The sequence below is a fragment of the Protopterus annectens genome, chromosome 12.part0 (genome assembly GCF_019279795.1).
Source record: "Protopterus annectens isolate FY-2018-M chromosome 12.part0, PAN1.0, whole genome shotgun sequence".
NCBI lineage: Eukaryota > Metazoa > Chordata > Ceratodontiformes > Protopteridae > Protopterus > Protopterus annectens.
In genome coordinates, this window is record NC_056746.1 from 1,388,866,763 (window position 1) to 1,388,889,812 (window position 23,050).

The following is a 23,050-nucleotide window of genomic DNA, read 5'->3' on the forward strand; positions in this document are numbered from 1 at the left end:
TGTATACTATCCTGTCACATCTCCCTCAGTTATATTTATTTGCCTGTGTGCATATGGCTAATGTTTATACCCAGATCCGTATCTTACATCAGTGTGTTTTAAAGGCATTAGCCTTGCTGTTAATATCTCCAAAACTTAAACATTGCTTTCAGAATCTACTCATAGGCTTGCTACTATGCATTGACTCGGTTGGGAGAAGCACTAACTCAGGTCACTTAAATCAGTTAACCATTTACCTTAACCTCTGTATTTTATACAAAATGGAAATCCCCAAAAGTTGTAGCTCAAGTTAAAATGGACTACAATATCTCTAGATTACGGAGACCCAAATCCATTTGTCAGTTACAGTGTATTTTAATTGTGTCTGAATTATATGCATATGTATGGATGCTTATGTGCTAATTTACATAAAGACTTCAGACCATGACCAGACGTTACCTAGCAGCCATTTCATGCTACATGCCTACTTTTCTCTGACCTGCATGTTCCTTGTTATACTTTCTGAGCTTTAGCAAAACATGCAGGGAACACCATCTATCTCAATATATCTCCTCGAGTACACAGTAGGTCAATAGGATTGCCATGACATCAAAGTTTGATACTACTTACTAAAACTCTATTAAAAAAGCAAATATTAATAAGCTCAGAATAATCCAGAGGACTATGGACATGCAGTAAGATAAACTGTAGTAATGATAACATGCAATAAAATAAAGTCCATCCATTCAGCATTCCACAGACAGGAAATTTGTAAAAATATGTAACATCACATCTACTAGGGGGATGGTTTGGCACGGTACATAAAGTGATGAGAGATTAACAAATTTAGAATGCAGGTTTAGTGCTTCTTGGTAATCCTTGAATGTTGAAACTAATGTGGCCAGAGGAATAAAAGTCAATGAAGTGTGGTTTATAGGCTAATAGAAGTATTCGACAATAGCACATTGTAAGACACCACAGCTTCTCCTTGTAGTACCTGGAAAGTGAAAGCACTTATTATTAGTGCAGGAAACATTCGTTAGGCTGTTTTAATTTTCTTAGAAAACACAATTCCGTCAAGCCTGCTTTGTAAGATGTGTCACTTGAGGCAGTACCATCCAGCAAGAACTAATACAGAATTGTTTCTTGCATCATTAGAACTTACATTTTTGTTTATTTTAATGTCCTCTCAGAGACAATGAAATCAGTAGACAAACCCCTGGGGTTTGGCTATATTATTTATAACAACACTAGGCTGACCTAACAGTACCTGGATTGAACTATGTTCCTGGATTATTATAGAGAGTGCCAAGAGGCCTTCCAAGAAATAGTGAACATACTTCAAGTCAATGTACAAAGTTGTGATCAGAAAATCATGACTTAAATTGGCATTTGTCGAAAATGTGTGTGTATCTGTGTGTGTGAGTGTGTTTGTTTATCTTGCTCTTTCTTCTACATTGAAACTATGACTCACAGTCAAAGCCAGCCTTGAAATTCATGTATATCTTTACAGTCCAATTAAACATCTGCCAGAACATTGATTTTTCCATTTTCCAGGATAATGCTGTACAGTTACTTCTAATTAAGTCATGGAAAAAAATAAGATTTAATAGAATGTGGCATTTAGGCCAGAACACTAATTGACAGTAATATGTGCATCCTTGAGTATTTGCTACTTGTTAAGCTATCATTTTGCTTTATTCAGTATATCAAACCCAGAGTTTGTTTTAATTTTGTTGTTACTTGGATGAACTATAAATGATAATTGCATCAAGGCAATAAGTGAAAATTACACTTAATGATTCCAGGTATAACTCCTGAAATTTCTGTTTATAAAAGTTGAATATTTTTTTTATTGACATTCTATAATGCTGGACAAATAGAGGGCCATGAAAAAGTTTTACTTGTGGTCTATTGTGTAGTAATTAATGAAGGACTAATGGATTCCCTCAGTGTTCTAGATAAGTTTAGCATACCAAATTCATTCAATCATTTATGCGTCACTGATTTAGGCCAGAACTCTAATTTGCTCCCTTTGCCCACCTCAGTAATGCAGGCTAACCCTAAGTTTGCTTCTACCCCTAATCTTACACCACACCTTAAAAAAGCTCTTTCTGTAGCACTGCAACTATTCAGACAAATTGGTGGCTAGTGTTATGGGGTACGAATAACACACACACATGACACGCACACACCACAGTATGTCAAACCCACCTGGGGGGCTGTGTCCTCCATACCCCCTCTAACTAGGGTGGCTCGGCCTGCATTTGGGAAATGTCAGAAACATTTTTTTGAAAGTAAGCTGTAAAATATCTTCCATCAGCCTTATTTAAATGAAAAAAAATCACTCACAGAAACATTTCAAAACATAACCAGAAGCAAACATTAAAATTAACAAATTATTTAAGTCTTTTTACAGGACAAACCATATTATAGCCTTTACAGTGCCTCTGAAATCACACAGGCTCTGTAAAAACAAGCACATTCTTTTATGCAGAAAAAATGTATGTTTGTTATGGAAGGAGCATGCAGCTGTGAACTAATCTGTTTTATAAAGAAAATTAAATTAACCAACACATGATAACTTTAGGATAGACAAATAATATTGCAAAACTGGTAGATTATATGAATTTAATTTTCAAAGATTTTTGAAAGCGTCAGACTCAATGACTAAACGTGGAATCCAGTACTATAAATGTAATCTATCCCTGTCAGAAAGGGCTGTTTCATGGAATGCCTCTTGGTAGGTCTCAACAGCAGTACATTCTCATATGTTGACAGGAAGGAGCAGAGGCTATTTTTGGCTTAACTGTACTGGCAAAGATGGGGCAAACCCCTTTTTAGAGCTTATATTTACCCAATGCACCTAGTTTGTTAGAAGGAATACAATGTCGTAATAAAGAGGGGCTACCTTTGAAATTTCTAGGTGGCTAGTTGTGCCAGTCTAAACTTGAGCATCTGCGTGTTCACCGGCTACTTGCATCCCTAACACCATCTCTTCTCACGTCTGTCTGCATTTGCACCATTATTTCCTGTGTCGTGTTTCCAACCGCAATGCTACTCCACTTGTCTCATTAATATAGGTCTTACCTTCTGTTCTTGCTCTTCCATTTTTGTTGTTTTTTTCTCTCAAGCTGAGTTTATTTTATTTAAATTAGGATGACAGATTATAATAGTATAAGTTAAACATTTTGAAGACTGAATTTAAAGATACCAATTTCAATTCTTGCTTTTTACTGCTCTTTGACAAGAAATGTGTCCTCTTGGTCATTTGCTAAATAATTAACGTGTTAACTAGATGATGTCACCGTTTCAGTGGATAGTTGAGGAAATATATTGAAAAAAGAGAGAGAGAGACAGAGAGAGGAAGAAAATAAAACTTGCAGAAGAAAATGCAGTATGGATTTTAAGCATACTTTGCCCGAAATGGTATGAACTATTCAGAAACACATGATAGTGTAGCATACAGCCACTAGAGGGCAAAACATGACTTATTTTACTGTGGTGAAAGGGAATTCACATCATGTTGATAATCTGCATAGTACTGGCACTGCAAGACAAGACATCAAGCCTTTGGAACAGGTACACTTGCATGTATAAACAGACTATCATCTACTTTACATTTCAGGTGTAAGAAGATTATAAAAGGCAACACTGAAAAAAAAAGAAACACTAATGAGATATAGGTGTGTGTTGCTGTTTATACAGTCGGCACTAGTTACCAAATTTGTTTGACTTGTTCAGGAAAATGTTTCATGTTTACTGAGCTAATTTCTCTTTTGTGCAAGTTCACTTACACCTTTTGATGTACAACAGATGGTTGCTTATGCAGTCTAATGTATATGCTTGACTGTCTTACTTTGTCCAGTATTGTTCTGTCAGGGTAGAAAGCCTTTTGTTTATTGGTGACCAGTGTATTCTAGAACATAAGGGATTTAGGAAAATACTTGATTATATGAGTGTAAATATGCAAGTGATAGTAGTGGGAGACTTCAATTGTGATTTACGACATAGGAAACACTGGACATACAAACGGAGTGACCTGAAAACTGAAATTGATTACTTTATAATATCAGAGAGTCTCATGACAGTTTGAAAAGGGGGTAAATGATGAAAAAACATGTATGGGTGTAATGAAATATATATGGAGAAAGGGAGAAAAAACAGACATGAAAAAATGGAGACCACTAGTATTAAACAATGTTGGTTATAAGATTTTTATGAAAAGAATAGAACAAAGAATAGTACGGAGGGCTAATAAGTAACTAAAACAATTTTCGAAGTAAAAGAAAAAGGGAGTCAAAAACTTTAAATCGAGAAACAGAATTGAAAATGCTAGTAGGAGATGTAGGTAAAGCATTTGACAAGGTCCAGAATGAAGCACTATGGGAAATCTTGAAAGAATATAACATAAGTAATGAAATAATCGATGTTCTGAAATCTGTATATAGCAAAAGTAAAGTGAGACAGTGGTTAATGGCTGGTTAAGTAAGACATTAGACATAAAAAGTGGTATTAAGCAAGGATGTCCGGCAAGTAGTATTCTATTTGCATTAATTGTGAATGTGTTAGTTACTGAGATAAATTTGGCATTGGATGAAGCTAAATATTGTTCCCCAGATTGAATTCAGATTCCAGTGATGTTCTGTTATGTGGGTGATCTAGTATCAGTTGTAACAAATAAATAATGGATTAGTATAAGCTATTAAGACACTTGACAAAGAATTAATGGTGCTAGGTTTAAGTATTAGTGAGAAAAAGAGTAAAGGACTGGGGTTCTCTAGAAAAATAAAGGGTATTCAGTTTAAAAAAGAAGAAAGAGAAATTCTGGGAGTAGTGTTTGGTATTGCACAACAGAGAGTGACACAATGGAAGGATATGATACTTAAAATAATGAGTACTTGTATATTCTGGAGAACATTTAAACTTACATATAAGGAAAAAGTATGTTTAATTAATTCAGTAATATTAGGTAAGGTGACACATCTAGCAAGTGTATTTATGATACCACCAGAATGTGACAAAGAACTGCTGAATGTGTTACTTACGTTTATATGGGGATGCAGATTAAACCCTATTAAAAGAGGAATTCTTTATTTTGCCAAAAAGGAATGAAAGGAAGGCGGCTTGGGTTTAGTAAACCCAACTGTATACATAGTCTCATTAAATTTATATAAAACATTGACAGAAATACAGGAAAAAAGAAAATTGTTTGTAAGGATTTTAGAGGAAAAATATAAATCAATATGGGAAAAGCTTAAATGTTTGAAAAGAAGCAAAGGCGTCACTTTTACAGAAATGAAAGTGTAGCAAGAGAAAATATTACTGTGGATGTTTGTTTTAAGACATACAGAAAAGATCAGGAAAAGATGATATGGAAATATAATAGGAACATTTTATTATATTTACCCTTGGAAGTATTTAGGGGATAAAAAAGGGGAAGCTGTAAAAGAAAGAATGAAAAGATGTGAAAATATGTAGAAGGTACAGATTTTAAACAGTTAAGGCAAAGAGGCGATATACAACTATAAAATAGAGAATCTGTATATATTGTAGGGAATTAGAGACCACTGAACATGTTTTCTGAAATGTAAAAGTGTAAATCAATTGTGTAAATAAATATGTGACAAAGAATGTCTAAAATGACTGAAAAATGTTAGCTATGTTAGTTAGGGAGGACAATACTACTTACAGGGAAGTCAATGGGAGGGGAAATTTTCAAGTGAGGGGGGGAGAAGAGGGAGGGGGAGATATTAAATACATATACCCCTGTCCCTAGTCAATTAATCCCTCAACAAGAAGTATTGGTAGAGGGATTTAGAAACACCTATGATGGTTTTTCTATATATAATTTTAGTAACATTCCATTGACTAAGGAACATTTTAGTCTCCTGAGTAAGGGACTTAAATATATTCCATATGTTAAGGGTGACTTAACTAGAACTATTTTAGACATAAAAATGTTTTTAAGAAAAATTAACTTAGAAATGTTATTTTCCAAAAATATAACAAACAATACAACCTACAACCACAAAGGGTTAGTACGTAGATCTACATATAATCCCCCGATACACCCCCAATTAAAAAAATTTGAACTTATTTTGGAAAAAGAAGTGAGAAACATGGATAAGAAAATTAAATATAAAGCTAATTTTAGTAAAGATGAGAAAATAATTCTGGATGAAATGACAGCTAATCCCAGAATACGTGTTATGAAACCAGATAAAGGTGGGGGGATTGTGATTATGGATACAATACATTATGAGGGAAAAATGAACCAAATATTAAGGGATGAAAACAAATATGTTTGTGTTTCTAAAAATGAAGTGTATTTGGCATATAATAAAATTGATATAGCATTACAAGATATGTTATATGAAGGTGTTATTGATAAAAAAATGTATGCCTATTTGAATGTAGAGAAACCCAAAATCCCTATTATTTTTGGAATACCCAAAATTCATAAAAATTCTGAAGACCCCCCACTTAGACCTATAGTATCTGCTGACGGCTCAAAAACATTGCCTTTAGCTAAATATGTGGATACTAAAGTTAAACATATCTGGGTTAACAATAAAGTGATACTTAAGGATTCCTGGGATTTATTAAGAGAGATTTCACCAGAACTATATTCTAATAATTTATTATTTGTTACTATCGATATTATTGATCTTTTTTCCTGTATACCTTATGAGATAGGTATGAAAATGTATGAAGAGGTTATTTTTCAAGATAAAAGTTTATCTCACAAGGAAAAGGTAGCGAGCACAGGCCTCATGGACTTGGTCCTACAGAATAATTTTTTAGTCTTTAATGGTGAATTTTTCCAACAAATTCAGGGTGTAGCCATGGGAGCTGCCTGTGCTCCTACATTTGCAAATATAATTTTGTCAAAGTGGGAGGAAAAATTTATTTTACATTCAAAGTTTAGTTCCTGTTGGATGCTATATCGCAGATTTTTAGACGATATAGTTATATTTTGGACAGGAAGTAGTAAAGAATTTGAGGAATTTATAGAATACACAAATAATAGTACCAGTTTTCTAAAATTTACTTATAAAACGTCTTATGAAACTCTTCAATACTTGGATTTGGAAATGTATAAGTCAAATAATAATAAATTAGAAACTAGAATACATAGAAAACATACCTTTTGTAATTCCTTCCTTCACTATAATAGTGCACATCCAGCACACTGTAAAAGGAATATAGTGAAGGGACAATATGTTAGAGGTAGCAGAATGACAAGCTTGGATAGTGACTTTATTAAAGAATGTAATTTTCTTGAAAATATGATCTTAGATAGGGGGTATCCTAAGAAATTCATTAATGTTATTAGAATTGAGGTAGAAAAGGGAAGAGAAAATAAATTTAAACCTATTAAAGGGGCTGTTAACACCATTGATGTAATACATAATTATAATGAGTGCAAAGAGATGGAAAATGTAGGTGAATTTCAACAAGCCCTAGTATTGGAATTTAATGCAACTAATTATAACATAAGAGGGATTTTTCAGAAAGAGTGGGAAAAATGTATTTCCCTTTCTGATTTGAAGAATGTACCTAAAATAATACCTAAGGTAGTTTACAATAATTCAAGAAGTATAAGGAATATTTTAGAAAACAAGAATAACAATAATCTCAACTTCTGTAGGAATGGTAAAAGGAAATTGGGCACCTTCCAATGTGGAAGGTGTAATCAGTGTGAATTTATTATCAATAAGGGGGATATATTTTTGGAAAGTAGAAATAGGTGGATAAGAAGCAAAGGACATTATAATTGTGACACTAAGGGGTTAGTATACATCGCCTTATGTGGAAAATGTAATGCTTTTTATGTGGGGAAAACGGAGAGAACACTAAAAAGAAGAATATACGAATACATTTATGATATATCTAAAGGTAAAGAAACAAATGCATTATTTAAACATTCTAGAGTATGTGTAGGTTACAAATTCTTCTTTTTAGTTTTGGAGCAGATTAAGAATGACATTAGGGGTGGCCCATGGGAAGAAAGAATAGAGTGTAAAGAATTATGGTGGCAAGTAGCCCTGGAAGTGGGAAAATTCCCAGGGTTAAATGACTATCTTTCCATTTTGCCACTATTAAAGATAAGGGCTACAAAAATGTAAAGAAGAAAAAATACCAATGTAATATTTTTTTATGACAATAGATGGTGCTGTTCCCTCACATTTTGTATTAGTAAAGAAAGGAATCATATAAACATTGCACTTATAAGCACTTTATTCCTTAAAAGATTTGTTCTTCTATTTTAAGTAATATTTAAGGTTGATGTATTTAAAGTATTTAATGTAATAAAATTTATTTATTAGCATTATTTTAATAATATTTTTAAAGTTAGTAATTATTTAAGATGAATCCACGAGAATAGAACGTAATTGTAGTAATAAATATTTATGAGCCCACGTAGGGAATGATTTGTGTATTTGAAATGAAATTAAGGGATTTCATTGGTCTATTATTTTTAAAGGTGTATAAATGCAATTAAGGTAATTAATTAATTCATCTGATGAAGTCTGAACTGTGTGGATGAAAACGCATGGTTGTATTCAAGGCGTTCATGTGGTTTTTTTATTTGCGTGGAGAATAAAGTGAATTTATTATTATTCAGTTCGTGCTTGCTGTCTCCGTAATTACAGCATTTCTTTTGGTACTATATAAATATGGACATGATAGAATATGGATAGTATGAAAATAAGAAACAAAATGATATAGATAGATTAGGTAAAAATTGTTTTGTATAGTGTGGACTATCTGTAATGAATGAATGACTGAGATAAAATATAATGGGAAATTTTGTCAGATTTTTTTTTTGTCAATAGAAATTTTATTATTTTCTGCAATACATACACATGATATACATTTGCAGTTTTGAACTGAACAATAATAAGTGAGAAAACATCAATAAAATAAAAGTAAAACTCTAAAACTACTAACTCTATACAAAATATACAGTAGTGCTCCTTGAAATCATTGATGGAGAAAAAAGAAAAGAAAAAAAACTGAGCATGCATGAGTAAACATTCATAACAGAATACACTTCACACTGCTTTTGTAATGGAAAAAAGATTGAAAAAGGGAAGAACCAAAGAAGGACCTGCAAAAAGATCCTTGGGCCTAGAAGAAAAGAAAAAAAAACATGCCACCAATAGTGTAGTACTCCATTCCATCAACTACCTAATCATTAAAAATATGATCAAAGAGGGTAGAGTATTATCAGAAATTTTGAAGAAAATAAAAGTTTGATTGTGGAAAAAAGAGTGGGGGAATTGATAGTTTAAACATTTTTGAAAATGTGTGAATTACTTGTACATAATTGTAAATTATTATTGTAAATAATTGTAAATGAAATGACCTGTAAAATTTGTATCTAGAATGTATTGCATTTTGTGAATTTTAATAAAGGACCCCCTACTCTTTTCAATAGATGCCATGGGATGTTGTATATCCACCTGAACTATCACCAACTCAAGCAAATGGGGCTTCAGTTTAACATCTCATCTGAAAGATGAAGACTATGGCCACAAGTTTTGTACCACAGCTGTCCCCATTGAAATTCAGTGAAATTCTCTAAATCAATATAAAACCAAACTAAATCCACTGGCGTCCAGGCTACAAAACAAAAACAAAAATAATTCCAATGAAGCCAGTCAGTAAAGCAAACCACAGTTTTAATCTTCAGTAACAAAAATCCACTCGGTTAAGCACTTTCGTCTGATAGTTTAGACATCATCAGAACCAAGAAGAATGTTTAAAATCCAAGGCTAAAAATACAAGTAAAATGACACACCCATTCAAAACCACCAATGATGGTTAATCCTTAATTAAACACACCAGAATTAACTGAGAAAAAGCTGCAGTATCTTAGGTTAAACATTCTTCTTGGTTCTGATGATGTCTGAACTATCAGATGAAAGCGCTTAACCGAGTGGATTTTTGTTACTGAAGATTAAAACTGTGGTTTGCTTTACTGACTGGCTTCATTGAAATTCTCTAAATGTTGAATGCCAGGTATTGTGTTCAGTCCAAAACAATTTACCAATAAAATAAAATGTATTCCAAGACTCAACCTCAGAACTGTTTATATTTAAATATTTAGTTGGGAGGATGCATGCAGACCCCCTTCCCTCTCCAGGTGATAATTGAGTTCTGCATGACCCCTCCTTCTTGCTCAGACAACTTTCAGTAACTAAAATATTTAATGTAAAACAAATTAGTAAATTATTTATCACATTTTTAATATGTGTTGATGTGCTTTGTCTCTGTGTATTGCCTCATGGCCTATGTAGTGTCTGAAAAAGGTCTTGTACCAGCCCAGCCACCTGGTAATCAAACCATAACTAATAACTAACTAACTAACTAACTAACTAACTAACTAACTAACTAACTAACTAACTAACTAACTAACTAACTAACTAACTAACTAACTAACTAACTAACTAACTAACTAACTAACTAACTAACTAACTAACTAACTAACTAACTGTTTGGTCAGATGATGTGGGCCCTGATTTCTGCACTGTGACATCTGAAGCCTTGTTGTGTATATTACTTTATGTTTATAGATAAGCTCTCAAACATGGTACATTGCTGTTGTCAATACCAAAGCAAGCACAGTATGCATCTCTTTTCCTGACCTAGTTCATTGTTTTCCTGAATTTTTTTAACTTGCTCTGTTCTTGTTTTTAAATTGTGTGTTCTGGATTGTGCCTGAAAATTGTAAGCATAGTTGTACAGTACACCTAAGAAGTCAGCAGAGAAAATACTCATGATGAAATTAGACAATTGCTAAAAAGTTTCTGCTAATGACACATAGTAACAGATTTGACTGTAAATGAAGGCAGAGAAGAATATAATGCTAACACCATTTAAATGTCTCTTTTTTGTTTGCTTTGTAGGTTTCTTTTGGTTTTCTCCTGTTTGGTATTGTCTGTCTTTTCAACAATTCAAGAGTACACTGAAAGTTCAGAAGGAGCATTATACATACTGGTGAGTTTTTTGGGGGGATTGACCTGTGATATAGGCAGGTCATAACATAATTGTATAAACCACATGATATCAGACAAAAGTTGATTTGTTTTTATTTTGCTGTTGTTTTTGTGCAAAGATGTTTTTTTCTTTTTTAACACACTGGGATGTTTTAACTGGTCTGCTTATGGCTCCCCCTGCAGTCCTTTTGTAGTATTACTCAAACTGGGAAGAACTGACAGGCTCAACCAATAAGTTTTTGCTTCTGAACTCCATCTCTGAAACTCTGTTAGAAGACAACAGAGCTCTCAACTGGCCCTGATTTTGCATAATGTCCCTGATTTTGTCATATTTTTGCCTGTCTTCCGACATTCTGGTAAATCACTGTTGATTACAATCAGACATTAGAGTTCCATCAGTGTTATTGTTTGGAAGATGTATGTCCATGTAAAACCTGTTGTTCTATGAACTTTTATGTTGAATTAAAGGGATATTTGAAAATTGCTCCTCATTTTGAGCCTATGTTCCTCATTGTCATTTGGCGTTGTACTTGATTCATCTAGCGCACAGAAATCAAGAGCTATGCCAATGAATTTCAAAATTATATTCTGTTTTATCTAGGGGAAACATGCGGGTTACGTGAGAGAGGAACTGTTTTTTTTTTTTTTTTTTGGCAAGTATAGCTGCTAGAATGTCATTTAAAGTATTTAGTATGCTCCCCAATGATACCTGGTCTGCAGATAAGTAGCAAATATTGAGGACTGACATGTGAAATCTTGGTAAAAAAGTGTGCTATATGTTCCTGGAACTGCTTGTGTAACATATACCTATTAATCAGTGTCTGCTGGGTGCCACATCCAGGGCAGATTTATACTATTGCAAATCTTCTTTGATGTGGTAAATAGGAAGAGAGAGGGTGGTTGAATAGATTTACATACTATAATTATTTATTGTACCACTGTAAATTACTTGTTTGTGCTTCAATTCAAAACATTTTTCTAATATTTTATTCATTTGTTGCTCATAGATCTGGGGTCACCAGGAGCAGTGACATGATGCTAGTGAACCATAATTAGCTGCTATGTTTTGGGCTGCAAGCTACATAGGAGAGAGATTTTAAATCTTTTATTTTTGTCCTGGTCTTGAACATTAAGAACATAACTTATAACTTCAGCACAAACTGTAGCTGTAAAAAAAAAAAGAAATGATATTCTCTTTATTTGCATCAAGCATATATTTATCATGTGGGTGACAGATTGTAGCCCTCAAATTATAGATTGCCTTGAATTTTTGTTTAATGTACTGACTCTCCTTCCCTCTACCCTAGTAGGTAGACATAGGTAGACATATGATGTGCAGTGCATTTACTTAGTGCAGACTTTCCATGCTGACTAACCCATGGGTGTTTTGCATTTCACTTCCTTAGCCCTACAAAATATATAGCTTGGGCTAACCACTGAAATAAGCCAGGCAATATGTCTTTGGTGAGGATTTTCTCTCCCTCTTACTGGAAAAGAGACCTTGCCTCTGATGGCTCAATCCTTTACCTACTAGATTCATCTCTTGCATACAGGCTTCTACTGAAACCCATGCCCCCTGTAACACAGAAGGGGGATTTATGTCTGTATTCATGGGTAAGCTGTAGAGAAGAAGGAATGACCAGCTCATGGCCAGGTCCCCTGACTGAGACCAGGGGATAGCACTGTGTGGTACATTGTCCCTTATGTATTCATCATCTACAGTCTCACACTCTGATTACACCACACTGTATATGCTAATGAGTGTGAACGCCTTCTGGTTTCAGTGTGTTAAAAAATTTGAACTATTCTAATAAGATTTAGGAACTGTCATTATATTTTGTTTTATATAGATTATTCAGAGTTGACCTTTGCCTTATATATGTCTGATGCAGTTTTATTATTTTTTTCACTGTGTCCTTAATTGTCCATGGAGTATCAAATTAACATTAGGAATATTTTTAAATGTTCAGCTCAAAATTCAGCATTTAAAACTATAATCTTCCCATACATCATTTGTTACACATCTCTTATTAAAAAAAACATCAAATTTCACCTTAATGACTAAGATGCAGGTGACCTGAGTTCGAGTACTGGCTTGAGAACCTACTGGACCTGGAATGGAGGGAGAGGAGTGTTATGATTTAGCTACCTCACCTTTCCTCAGATGGAAGGTGTGGGAGCACATGTTGATGGGGTGGGGGGCATTTTCCTGTGAATGAATCCCCAATGGAGACTGAAGACCCCCCTCCCGGGAGTTCTGTCTTCAAGGAGGGATAGGGTGTTCTGAGGTGTTACGTCACTCTAAAGTAGGGGTTATTTATTTATTTATTATTTGATTACTAGGATAGTCTGATTGGAATGGTATGTATACCCCTTTTTAGTGGAGGCCTAGAGAGAAAAACTCAACAATTAGATTAAATAGTGGACAGATACTTCAAGAGACAAAAATCAACAGTGTAACACAATTAAAAACAGTTAAAATGTTCTGTCTTTCGGCTTTTCCCGGTTAGGGGTCGCCACAGCGGAACTCCGGTATGCTAATGATTGGCAGTAGATTTTTACGTGCCGAGTTGCCGGCCCTGACACACAACCTTCAATGAAGGTACGCCCATTCACGTATGTCTCCACACAGAAGACACCCTGGCTGAGAATTGAACGGGACAACGTCTTATTGTGAGGCGACAGCGCTACCGCAGAACCACTGCCGCAGTAATTAATAACAGTTAAAATAATTTGCAAAACATTTCCCAGCACTTAATATAAACAATATTTTCATTCCCAATTCCATAGCAAGAGGAGATTCTTACAACTGAGTAAAAAGAGTTTCAAATCACATATCTGAATAACTTAAAGAGCAACTAATTAAGTCATAAGAGATTAAATCACATTTTAGAATAGTGTTAGGGAAGTACAACAGGGTGAAGTTATTGTAAATGAAAAGTGAAACATTACGGAGAGGTTGATATAGATGAACAGGGCATGAGAGATGAGAGGGGAATGATTTAGTTGGCAGCCAGGGGTATGAACGAAGCATAGCCAGGGATATGAGAGGAGCATAGCCAGGGGTAAGAGGGAAGCATAGCCAGGGGTAAGAGGGAAGCATAGCCAGGTTTGGGAAAGGTACTGTTTAAGTAAAGCTTTAAAGCTACTTAGGGTTGTAATTTGTTTCAGATAGAAAGGAATGGAGTTCCATAGTTTCACAACATAGTTAAAGTACATCACCAGCAGAATTATTTGATTTGATGGTATCAAGGAGTGATTGAGTACTAGACCTCAGACATCTTGCAGGGGAGTGAGTTAGGAGGGTGTTTTGGAGGGATGGATGGTTCTCTGACTGATGTAGTAGGTTATGTGCTCTAATTAGTTGTTTATTAATTAGTTGATTTTGGCAGTTAAAGCCCTTTCATTTCTGTTAGGGCAAGGCAGTGATGGAAATGAGAAGGAAGTTTGAAGCAAATTTTGCAATAGTTTTGCTTTTAAGTTGGCAGATAGGTTAGTTTCTATGGGTGAAGCATAAAGCAGAGATGGGAGAACGTATTTAGATGTTATATTTTTCTAGTATTATTGGTGAGGTAGTAGTCAGATCTGTATAAAGTTCTGAGTTTTTAATTTTTTTTTTTTTATTGAGTAAGATATATGGTGGTCAGATTTCAAATTTTTGTCAATAACTTAGGTATGGGATAGAAATTCAAGGGGTGTTTGATGTTATTGGTGGTAATTGTGAAGGAAAGTTTTAGTTGAGAGACATTCTAGGGGTTGAAAATCATTACTTTTGTTAGGGTTTAGAAGGAGTTGGGAGTGTACTACCCAGGTCTCAGCTGAAGAGAGGGAGTCTTGTGTTATCTTTTGTTATGTTGAAATGGCGAGAGCTGAGCAGATGAAGGTTGAGTCATCTACATATTGAATTGTACAGGCATCTTTGAAAGCTGTGTGGAGTGTGTTTGTGTTTGTGTAGATATTGAAAAGTAGAAGAAGCAGAATCGATCTCTGTGGTACCCTATAGTCACCCCATAGTCACAGAAAGGAAGGTAGAATAAGTCTATTGTCACACATTTGAGTTTTAGACTTCATATTCTTTAGAAAAATGCATCCTAATACCAGTCCTGTTATTCTAGCTGATTTAGAACCTATAAATGCTATTTTGTGTGTTTTTTCTGATTAGCCAGCCATTCTTTTATCCAGCCTAAGGTCCTGTCCCAGTGAGACCAGATGAGAGAGTGTACTGTATTTTAATGGATGAAAGTGCTTATGTGATTCATATTTTATGTGATTTGTTTCTTATGATTGTAATCTGCATTTTTTATGAGTCTAATTTATTGTTTTTATAACAAAAAATAATTGAAGTTTCGACTGTACCGGCTTGTTTTTAGCTCCTTGTTTTTTTTTCGTTATTTTGGTTTGTCATGACTGTAGCAGTTTGGAGGAGAGAAGCCTGTCCAGGGATACCTAGATCTTGCCCATGGCAGCCACTGGGCAAATCTCATGAAAAAGGTGGGACTGGAGGAATGCCTGACAATTGCAGAGTATTATGTTTTTTTTCCTTTGATGCAATATGAACCTCATCATATTTAATGCCTCATTAGATATGATGAGGTTCATATTGCATCAAAGGAAAAAGGTTAGATACCTTGACGACATCTGTATTTTATGGAATGGGACCCTCAATCAGTTTGAGGATTTTTTTAGTTACATCAAATCCACTACCCCCTTCTTGGTGTTCACTCACAACATTAAGAAGCACGGACTTCACTATCTTGACGTGACTTTATATAAAGATTAGAACAATTCAACATTCCTTTCTAAACTTTACAGGAAACCTACTTTTTCTAATTCTTTTTTGCATTTTCAAAGTGCACACCCATTTTATCAGAAAAAAAGGCATTGTTAAGGGCCAGTTCATTAGAGCCTCTAGGATGTGCAGCTCCACTGTTGATTTTTTGGATGAAATACATTTTTTGCAGTCCATGTTTGTAGACAGGGGATACCCTCTCTCCCTTATCACCTCCTTAGCTAAGGAAGTGATTGATAACAGAGAAACAACATTTTCACCACTTCTTGGTACAGGGCAACCTTCTGTCACAACTAACACAACAGCGACATCTGACACCTTCCGGAATAGTTTTATCTATACCTATTCCAGCAACTCCGCTGATATTGAGGAGATCATCAGGAGGCACTGGCCTGTACTGACCTTTCATGAAAAATTCAAAGATGCCCTCCCACCACACCCTAAATTTGTAAGAAAGAGAGACATTAATTTCAAAGAACTATTTGAAAGAAAACCTAATTTCCAGGCTAATAACTCTAACACATGACTAGGCACTTTCAAATGTGGGTCTTGTAATCAATGCCATGCCATTATTAATGCTCCAACACTTTACATTCCCTCCAGGAATTTTAGCATCAAATCATATCATCACTACACCTGTGGGAGTAAAGGGGTTGTCTACCTAGGTTTTTGCACCACCTGCTCAAGCTTCTATGTTGGCAAAACTGAGAGGCCATTTAGGAAAAGACTTTACGAACATTTTTACGATCTAAGTAAACAAAGGGAGTCTAACGCATTCTATAAGCATTCACTCACTTGCCCTGGGATAGATCTTAAATTCATAGTGTTGGAGCAAGTTACCCCGGATGCTAGGGGAGGTGACTGGGAGACGACCCTCGAATACAAGGAACTTATATGGCAACTTAAACTAGATGCAGGCAGACACCCTGGATTAAATGACAACATCAACATAAACAGTGTCCTCAAGCTAAGAAAGGCTCGATTATGAGAAGCTCATTCATTGCTGATAAAAAATCTTCAAGTGAAATATGATAAATGATTTATTTTAATTTATTGCTAAATGCACTGCCTACAGTTTCTTTCGATTATTTTACATTTCAGTTTTAATATTTACTGTATACATTTATTATAATGCACCAGGTTTAACTTTTAACAAAGAAGCATTTTTAACAATTTATCAACTCCAGCATTTTTAAGTTTTAATTTTTTAATTGATTAATTTTTTAATTGATTAATTAATAATTAACTTCAGTGTATATAAAGCCTTGCAGAACTTTGGATGTTCACTTGATAAAGCTCGGCACAGACCGAGCGAAAGTGCTTGTGTTTTCATTGTTTTTTATGGTTTCGTATTAAAGAATTAGACTTTCTGAGTAGCAATCTGTCTTGGTTTGGTTTTCCACATTGGATTTATTTTTTATTGGTCCTGTTCGTGCTTTTCTGGATTCATATCTAGATCTTGCCCATGGCAGCCACTGGGCAAATCTCATGAAAAAGGTTGGACTGTTGGAATGCCTGACAATTGTAGAGTATTATGTTTTTTTTCCTTTGATGCAATATGAACCTCATCATATTTAATGCCTCATTTTAGGACTCAATTTTTTTTCAGATTTCTTTGTATTAATTTGTCTCAGTGTGCAGTGTGTAGCAGTAAGTAGGTAGACAAAACATACAGAGAGAGCTCACACTAGGTAGTTGAGAGAAATTAACCTCTACTTGAGGCATATTTATTAAATTCACAGTGTATAGGCTTAACACAGTGCGTATAAAGAAAAACATTGACATAATACATTTAGATACTATAATAATGGTCATTAAATACAAAGTTGCAACAGTCATACTATAATAATTTTTAATAGTATTGGCCATAATATGTAACATCTCAATGATCGGGTTTAAGGTGGATGTTATTTGTAAATCATATCATTTCAAATCCACAGCAGTATCCTCAGTATAATCCAAATTGAATCTCTCACTGTCAGAAATAATATTAGTGGTACAGCGGTAGCATTGTTGCCTCACAGCAAGAGGTTCTCCTGTTCTATTCTCAGCTGGAGTGCCTTCTGTGTGGAGTCTGCATGTCCTCCCCCTGGTCGAGTGACCTCCGAAAGACATGTGTGAATGGGTGTGCCTTCGCTGAAGGGTGGGTGTTGGGCTGGAAACTTGGCACCATAAAAATCGACTGCCAATCATTAGCGAATCAGAGTTCTGCTGTGGCAACCCCTAACCGGGAAAAGCCGAAAAGACAAACATTGTTGTGTATTTTATCTTAAATTTAAAATCTCTTCTCTTGAAGTATAAGCTGTGGTACTCCTGGACACAATACAAAGAAGTGGACAAGCATATTAAGCACTATTTTCAGTACATCAGCAGGGATAACAGTAATTGATAGCCATAGGTTCATAGGTTCATAGGTAGGTACTAGGCTATTGGCCCTAGGGCATAAATAAGCCTAGCCAAAATGTTTTGGCTTGTGCCTCCCATGTGAATTAGTTACCTGTGCCTCTGTCAAGCAGGGCCACAGAAGTGATTCCCAGGGTGAATTTCCTGTTCCCCATCCACTCATCAAGATTCTTCTTGAAGATCGCTAATGAGGAGCTCTGTCTCACATATATGGGGACCTTATTCCTGAGCAGGGAGAGTCTCTGGGACATGAATCTGTCCCTTCAACAAGTCCTGTTTATTGTAGTGGTCAGGTTAAGGTCCCTAGAGCGTGTAGCTCAGGTAGATTGGGTTTTCCTTAGGTGGAGCATTTCAAGCAATTCGGAGTTTGACATAGCCTTGTATGTCAGGCAGAGATCACCTCTGAGTAGCCGGTATGCAACCGAGTACAGTTGAAGTTTTATTAGCCTGGTGGTATAGGGCATCTGTTTTAGGCCCGTTATCCTCTTGGTGAGGTACTTTTGAGGCCTCTCCAGTTGTTGCAGGTGTCTAGTAAGGTACATCCCAAATGGGGCATTTTACTCAATAATGGGTCTAATGAGTGATGAGTAGAGGGGGACAATAACTTCCTTTTTTCTAGATGCAAACCCCTTTGTGATAAGGTGGGCCATGTAGAAGGATTTTCTAACCACTTTAGCGATGTGGTTATCGAATGAGAGGTTACTGTCCACCTGGGTTCCTAGGTCTCTTATCACACTGTCTGTGTTAAGTGAGCTGCCACCTATGTGGTAATTCATAGGTACTTGTTTTTTTCCGAAGGGGATGACAATGCACTTTTTGGCATTCAGCTTGAGGCCATGATTTTGGCACCATGTATCTGTTTCAGTGAGACCCTTTTGAAGGATATCTATGTCAGTAGGAGCCTTGAATATTGCACCCAGTTTGGGGTCGTCTGTGAACTTTGTTAGCCACAGTCCCCCTGTGTTTGCCTGTATCTCAGAGAAGTAAATACCAAACAGGAGATGTTCCAAGACTGTGCCCTGGGGTACTCCACTTGTCACTGGTTTGGAGTCGGACCTAGCATTTCCTATTTTCACTGTATGGGTTCTGTCCATGAGCCAGTTAGCAACCCATCTTGTGATGTAGGGGTTTATATTTAGGTTAGTGAGTTTGTCTATAATTCCTGAGTGGGAAATGGTATCAAAGGCTTTTGCAAGGTCAAGGTATGCTGTGTGGACCACCTTTCCCTCATCAATTGCTTTAGTGACTGTCTCGAAGAAGTCAACCAGGTCTAGAAGACATGACCTGCCCTTTACTAAACCAAACTGAGTAGGGTCCAGAGTCTGTAGGTTCCCAATGTTGCTGTTTATGAGTTCCATGATGATGCGCTCCATGGCCTTGCAGATGAGGCTCGTCAGGCTGATGGGGTTATAGTTCCCCGGGTCGGTGGTGGCTCCTCCCTTGTGAAGTGGGATAACCGTTGCCATGCGCCACTCAGTGGGCACATAGCCTGAAGCGAGGCTGTGGTTGAACATGGCGCTTAGGTGAGGGATTAGTTTGTTTTGGAGTTCATGTAACATGCAGCTTGGGATGCTGTCTGGTACCATGGATGCTGTGTTTTTTGCTTTAGAAAGTGATGTTCTCACCTGGGTGTCTGAGATTATGGGGGCAGTGCAATCTTCTTGTATAGATACAGGCCCTTTAGGGGGCGAGGGAGGGGTAAAGTTTGCACTGAACCTATCTGCCAGTATATTGGTGATATCAGTTGGCTCTGTGAATTTTGAACCGTTCTGTTGTAGCTTAGAGCAGATCTGAGAGTTGCCATTTAGGTTCTTGACATAGCTAAAAAATTCTTTGTGGTTGTCCTTGGTGTCCGTTGCAATTTTTCTTTCAAAGCTTGCCTTTGAGGATTTAATAAGGGATCTTAGCTTTTTGCTGAGGTTGGTCAGGGAGCTCTTCCCTTCCTGGGTTTTTACTCTTTTTTGCAGTAATTTCTTCCTTCTATTATAGAGCTTGTTTATGGCTGGGGTCCGCCAGACTGGTTTCCTTTTTTTGGAAGAATGGGTCTTGGTTTTGTTCAGGATAGCACGGTTCATGCACTCATGCAAGTGCTTGTAGAGTGCTTCTGTGTAGGCTACAGCAGATTCAACCAAGTTGTCATTCTGCATGAGAGTAACAAAGTTTGCCACCTCTGTCTTAAGTAGCATAAAGTTTGCTTTGGAGAAGTTTTTCACTGTGGTTTCCTTGGGGGGGGGGGGGTATGTGGATAAGAGGGTGATGAGTTTATGGTCTGATCTAACTAACAAGGAATTTACTTCAGGTATGGGGCACTTGTCCCCCATGTTGGTGATGACCAGGTCCAGTATATTGTTGCCCCTTGTAGGGGTGTTGATAAGCTGGTCCAGGGCATTTGAGTTAATATATTCCAGGAAGTGTTGGGCAAAGGTATTTGTGCTTGAGTAGTTTTCCCAGTTGATGTTTGGGTAATTGAAGTCACCCATTATTAGGGTGTTTAGTTGGACTCTCATGTTTTCCAGTACCTTGAGGAACAAGGAGTGGGGGTCTTGGGGAACGGAAGGTGGTCTATAGCAAGCTACAATCTGGATTGCAGTTTTGCCCCTTGTCAGTTGCACTTGGATGATCTCAGAGGCATCATGCTTTGCAACTAGTCTGGAGGTGTGGTTATCCTTGATGAATATGGATATGCCACCTCCCTTAGTGTTTCGCTCCAGGTTTTGTGGCCGAAATGTGTGGTATGAGTTGTAGCCTGGAATCGCTGGCCAGGTCTCAGTTATTGCACAAATATCGATGTTCTCCATTTTGAAAAGAGCCAAGAGTGAGTGCATTTTGAGGTTTAAACTCCTGGCGTTGAGCAGCATTACCCTCAGTTTTTTGTCATGGACCTTATTACAGTGGTGGGTTTGTCTTTTCAGCATTGCTAAAAAAGGCACTATGGGGGTGGCAAGAGCCTTGGCCAGCATCCTGAATTCCAGGGGTGACAGGTGAAAGCCATCTCTGGCAAAGCATCATGGCTTGTTGAGCATGTCGTCCCAGGCAGACAGATACTGGATCCCCTTTGAATGACACCAGAAGCTTAGCCAATTGCTAAAATTTATCATTTTTCCTTGTACTGAGATATCATTCTTGGTGGTGGTAAGATGTTACTCAGGGCTAGGGTCATACCTGCCTTGGTTCCATGATCAGAGAGCTCTTCCATATCTCTTTTCATGTAGTCCAGGGAGGCACATCTCAGGTCATTCACACCAACATGGAATATGACAGAGTCATATTTGTACTTGTTTTGGAGTGACCTGAGTGCCTGCATGATGTGGTGGATTCTGGTGCCCGACAGGCAGCTTGACAGTAACATTAACCTTCTCTTTGTCCAGCCTGGTGAGTGGGACATTGGTGTGCCTGATTATGGAGTCCCCTATTACAAGTGTGTTAGGTATGATGTTATTCCTTATGGGCTGTGGTTGTGTGGCACACTGGTTTTGGAGGTTATGTTGCAGTGTGTTTGTGGATGGAGGTTGCCTGCGTGTCTGCTTTGGAGGTCTCTGTTGTTTCCGCAGATTTTTATTTAGAGCCTCCGAGTATGTCTTTGTGTATCTATGTGTAGGATTTGCAGTTGCAGATGTGGTGGGTCTATGTGTGGTACTGCAGGTTGTTACCTTCTCCTCTTGACTGTTTATTCCAGTTGTGGCTGGAGAGAGCATTGCCTTAAGTTTGGCTGTCTAAGTGCATCTCTCACAGATTTTGGTGTCATGTGGTAGGAGGAGAGGGTTGTCTGTGTACATGAGGCAGTTGTGGCATTGCCTCAGGATGCCTAGATTCATCAGGTGGACAGGAGGATACACTGGGAACTGGCCTTTGGACATGGCGGAATGGGTTGAGGGACTTTTTCTAGTTTGTCTGAATGGGTTGAGGAACTTTTTCTTGTTAAGATGGTTTTGAAGCATGGCAGTCCATAGTGGCAACATAATACCCATCTGGGTTTTGCGAATGAATGCATGCTGCATGTTTCTATGCTTGAGATGGAATGCAGTCCTGTGTAGGATAACAGCATTACAGAGTGCCTTGATTTAAGGCAGCTTATCATGGCCCAGTATACCTGAGCAAAGCAGTTATATGCAGTTAATTGGCATACTGTACCTTAATATGCTGCCTTAGACTGCTGTGATGTGTTCTGTCACCATACCTGACTGTGATTCATGAACAAATCACCCATCTTCTCAAATACAAGAGTGGGACCCTGCCCGATGATGTAAGTGATCACCTCCTCACCTATTTAATCAAGCAAAAAGCTGATATCCACAACCAGTCCATTTTTAAAACAATAAGGAACAATAATAATTTCAACTGCACAAATTTCCAAGATGAATTAAAATTTTGCAATTGGTCAGTTCTGAAACAATTACCACTTGAAGAAGCAGTAAATTACTTTAATACCAAATTCCTATCCATCCTTGACACCCATGCACCAGCACGGATGATTAGAACCAAAACAAAAGTTGTTCCTTGACTCTCAAATGAAACCAGACATAAAATGCTACTTAGAAATAGGGCTTGGGCAACTTTGAGGACCACAAAAAAAAAAACATAGATCAACTTAGATACAGACAGCTAAGAAATGAAACAAAAAGATCCACCACATTAGACAAGAAAAAATATTACTGTCATCTACAAGAAAAACACCAAAACAAGCCACAAAAGTATAAACAAACTCCTTAGTCCAGGACAGTCCTCCACTCCTACATCTTTGGATTCTAACCAAAACCCCCCAGCAGAAATTGCCAATACCTTTAACAGATTCTTTACAACAACCATCCAGAACCTAGATAACCAATTATCCCCTGGATGCCCATATTCTCCAGCCACTACACCGTACTCC

The 23,050-nt window shown here is 36.8% G+C and overlaps 1 protein-coding gene across 2 annotated transcripts in view; it reads left to right on the forward strand.

The window, feature by feature from the left end:
* The window catches only part of KCNQ2 (potassium voltage-gated channel subfamily Q member 2), a 942,433-nt gene that overhangs the window by 475,770 nt on the left and 443,613 nt on the right, over positions 1-23,050 (forward strand). For both annotated transcript variants that reach the window (XM_044090450.1, XM_044090449.1), the window contains exon 2: positions 10,899-10,989. In XM_044090450.1, the coding sequence (XP_043946385.1) occupies positions 10,899-10,989 (91 nt within the window). The remainder of the gene's footprint in view (positions 1-10,898; positions 10,990-23,050) is intronic.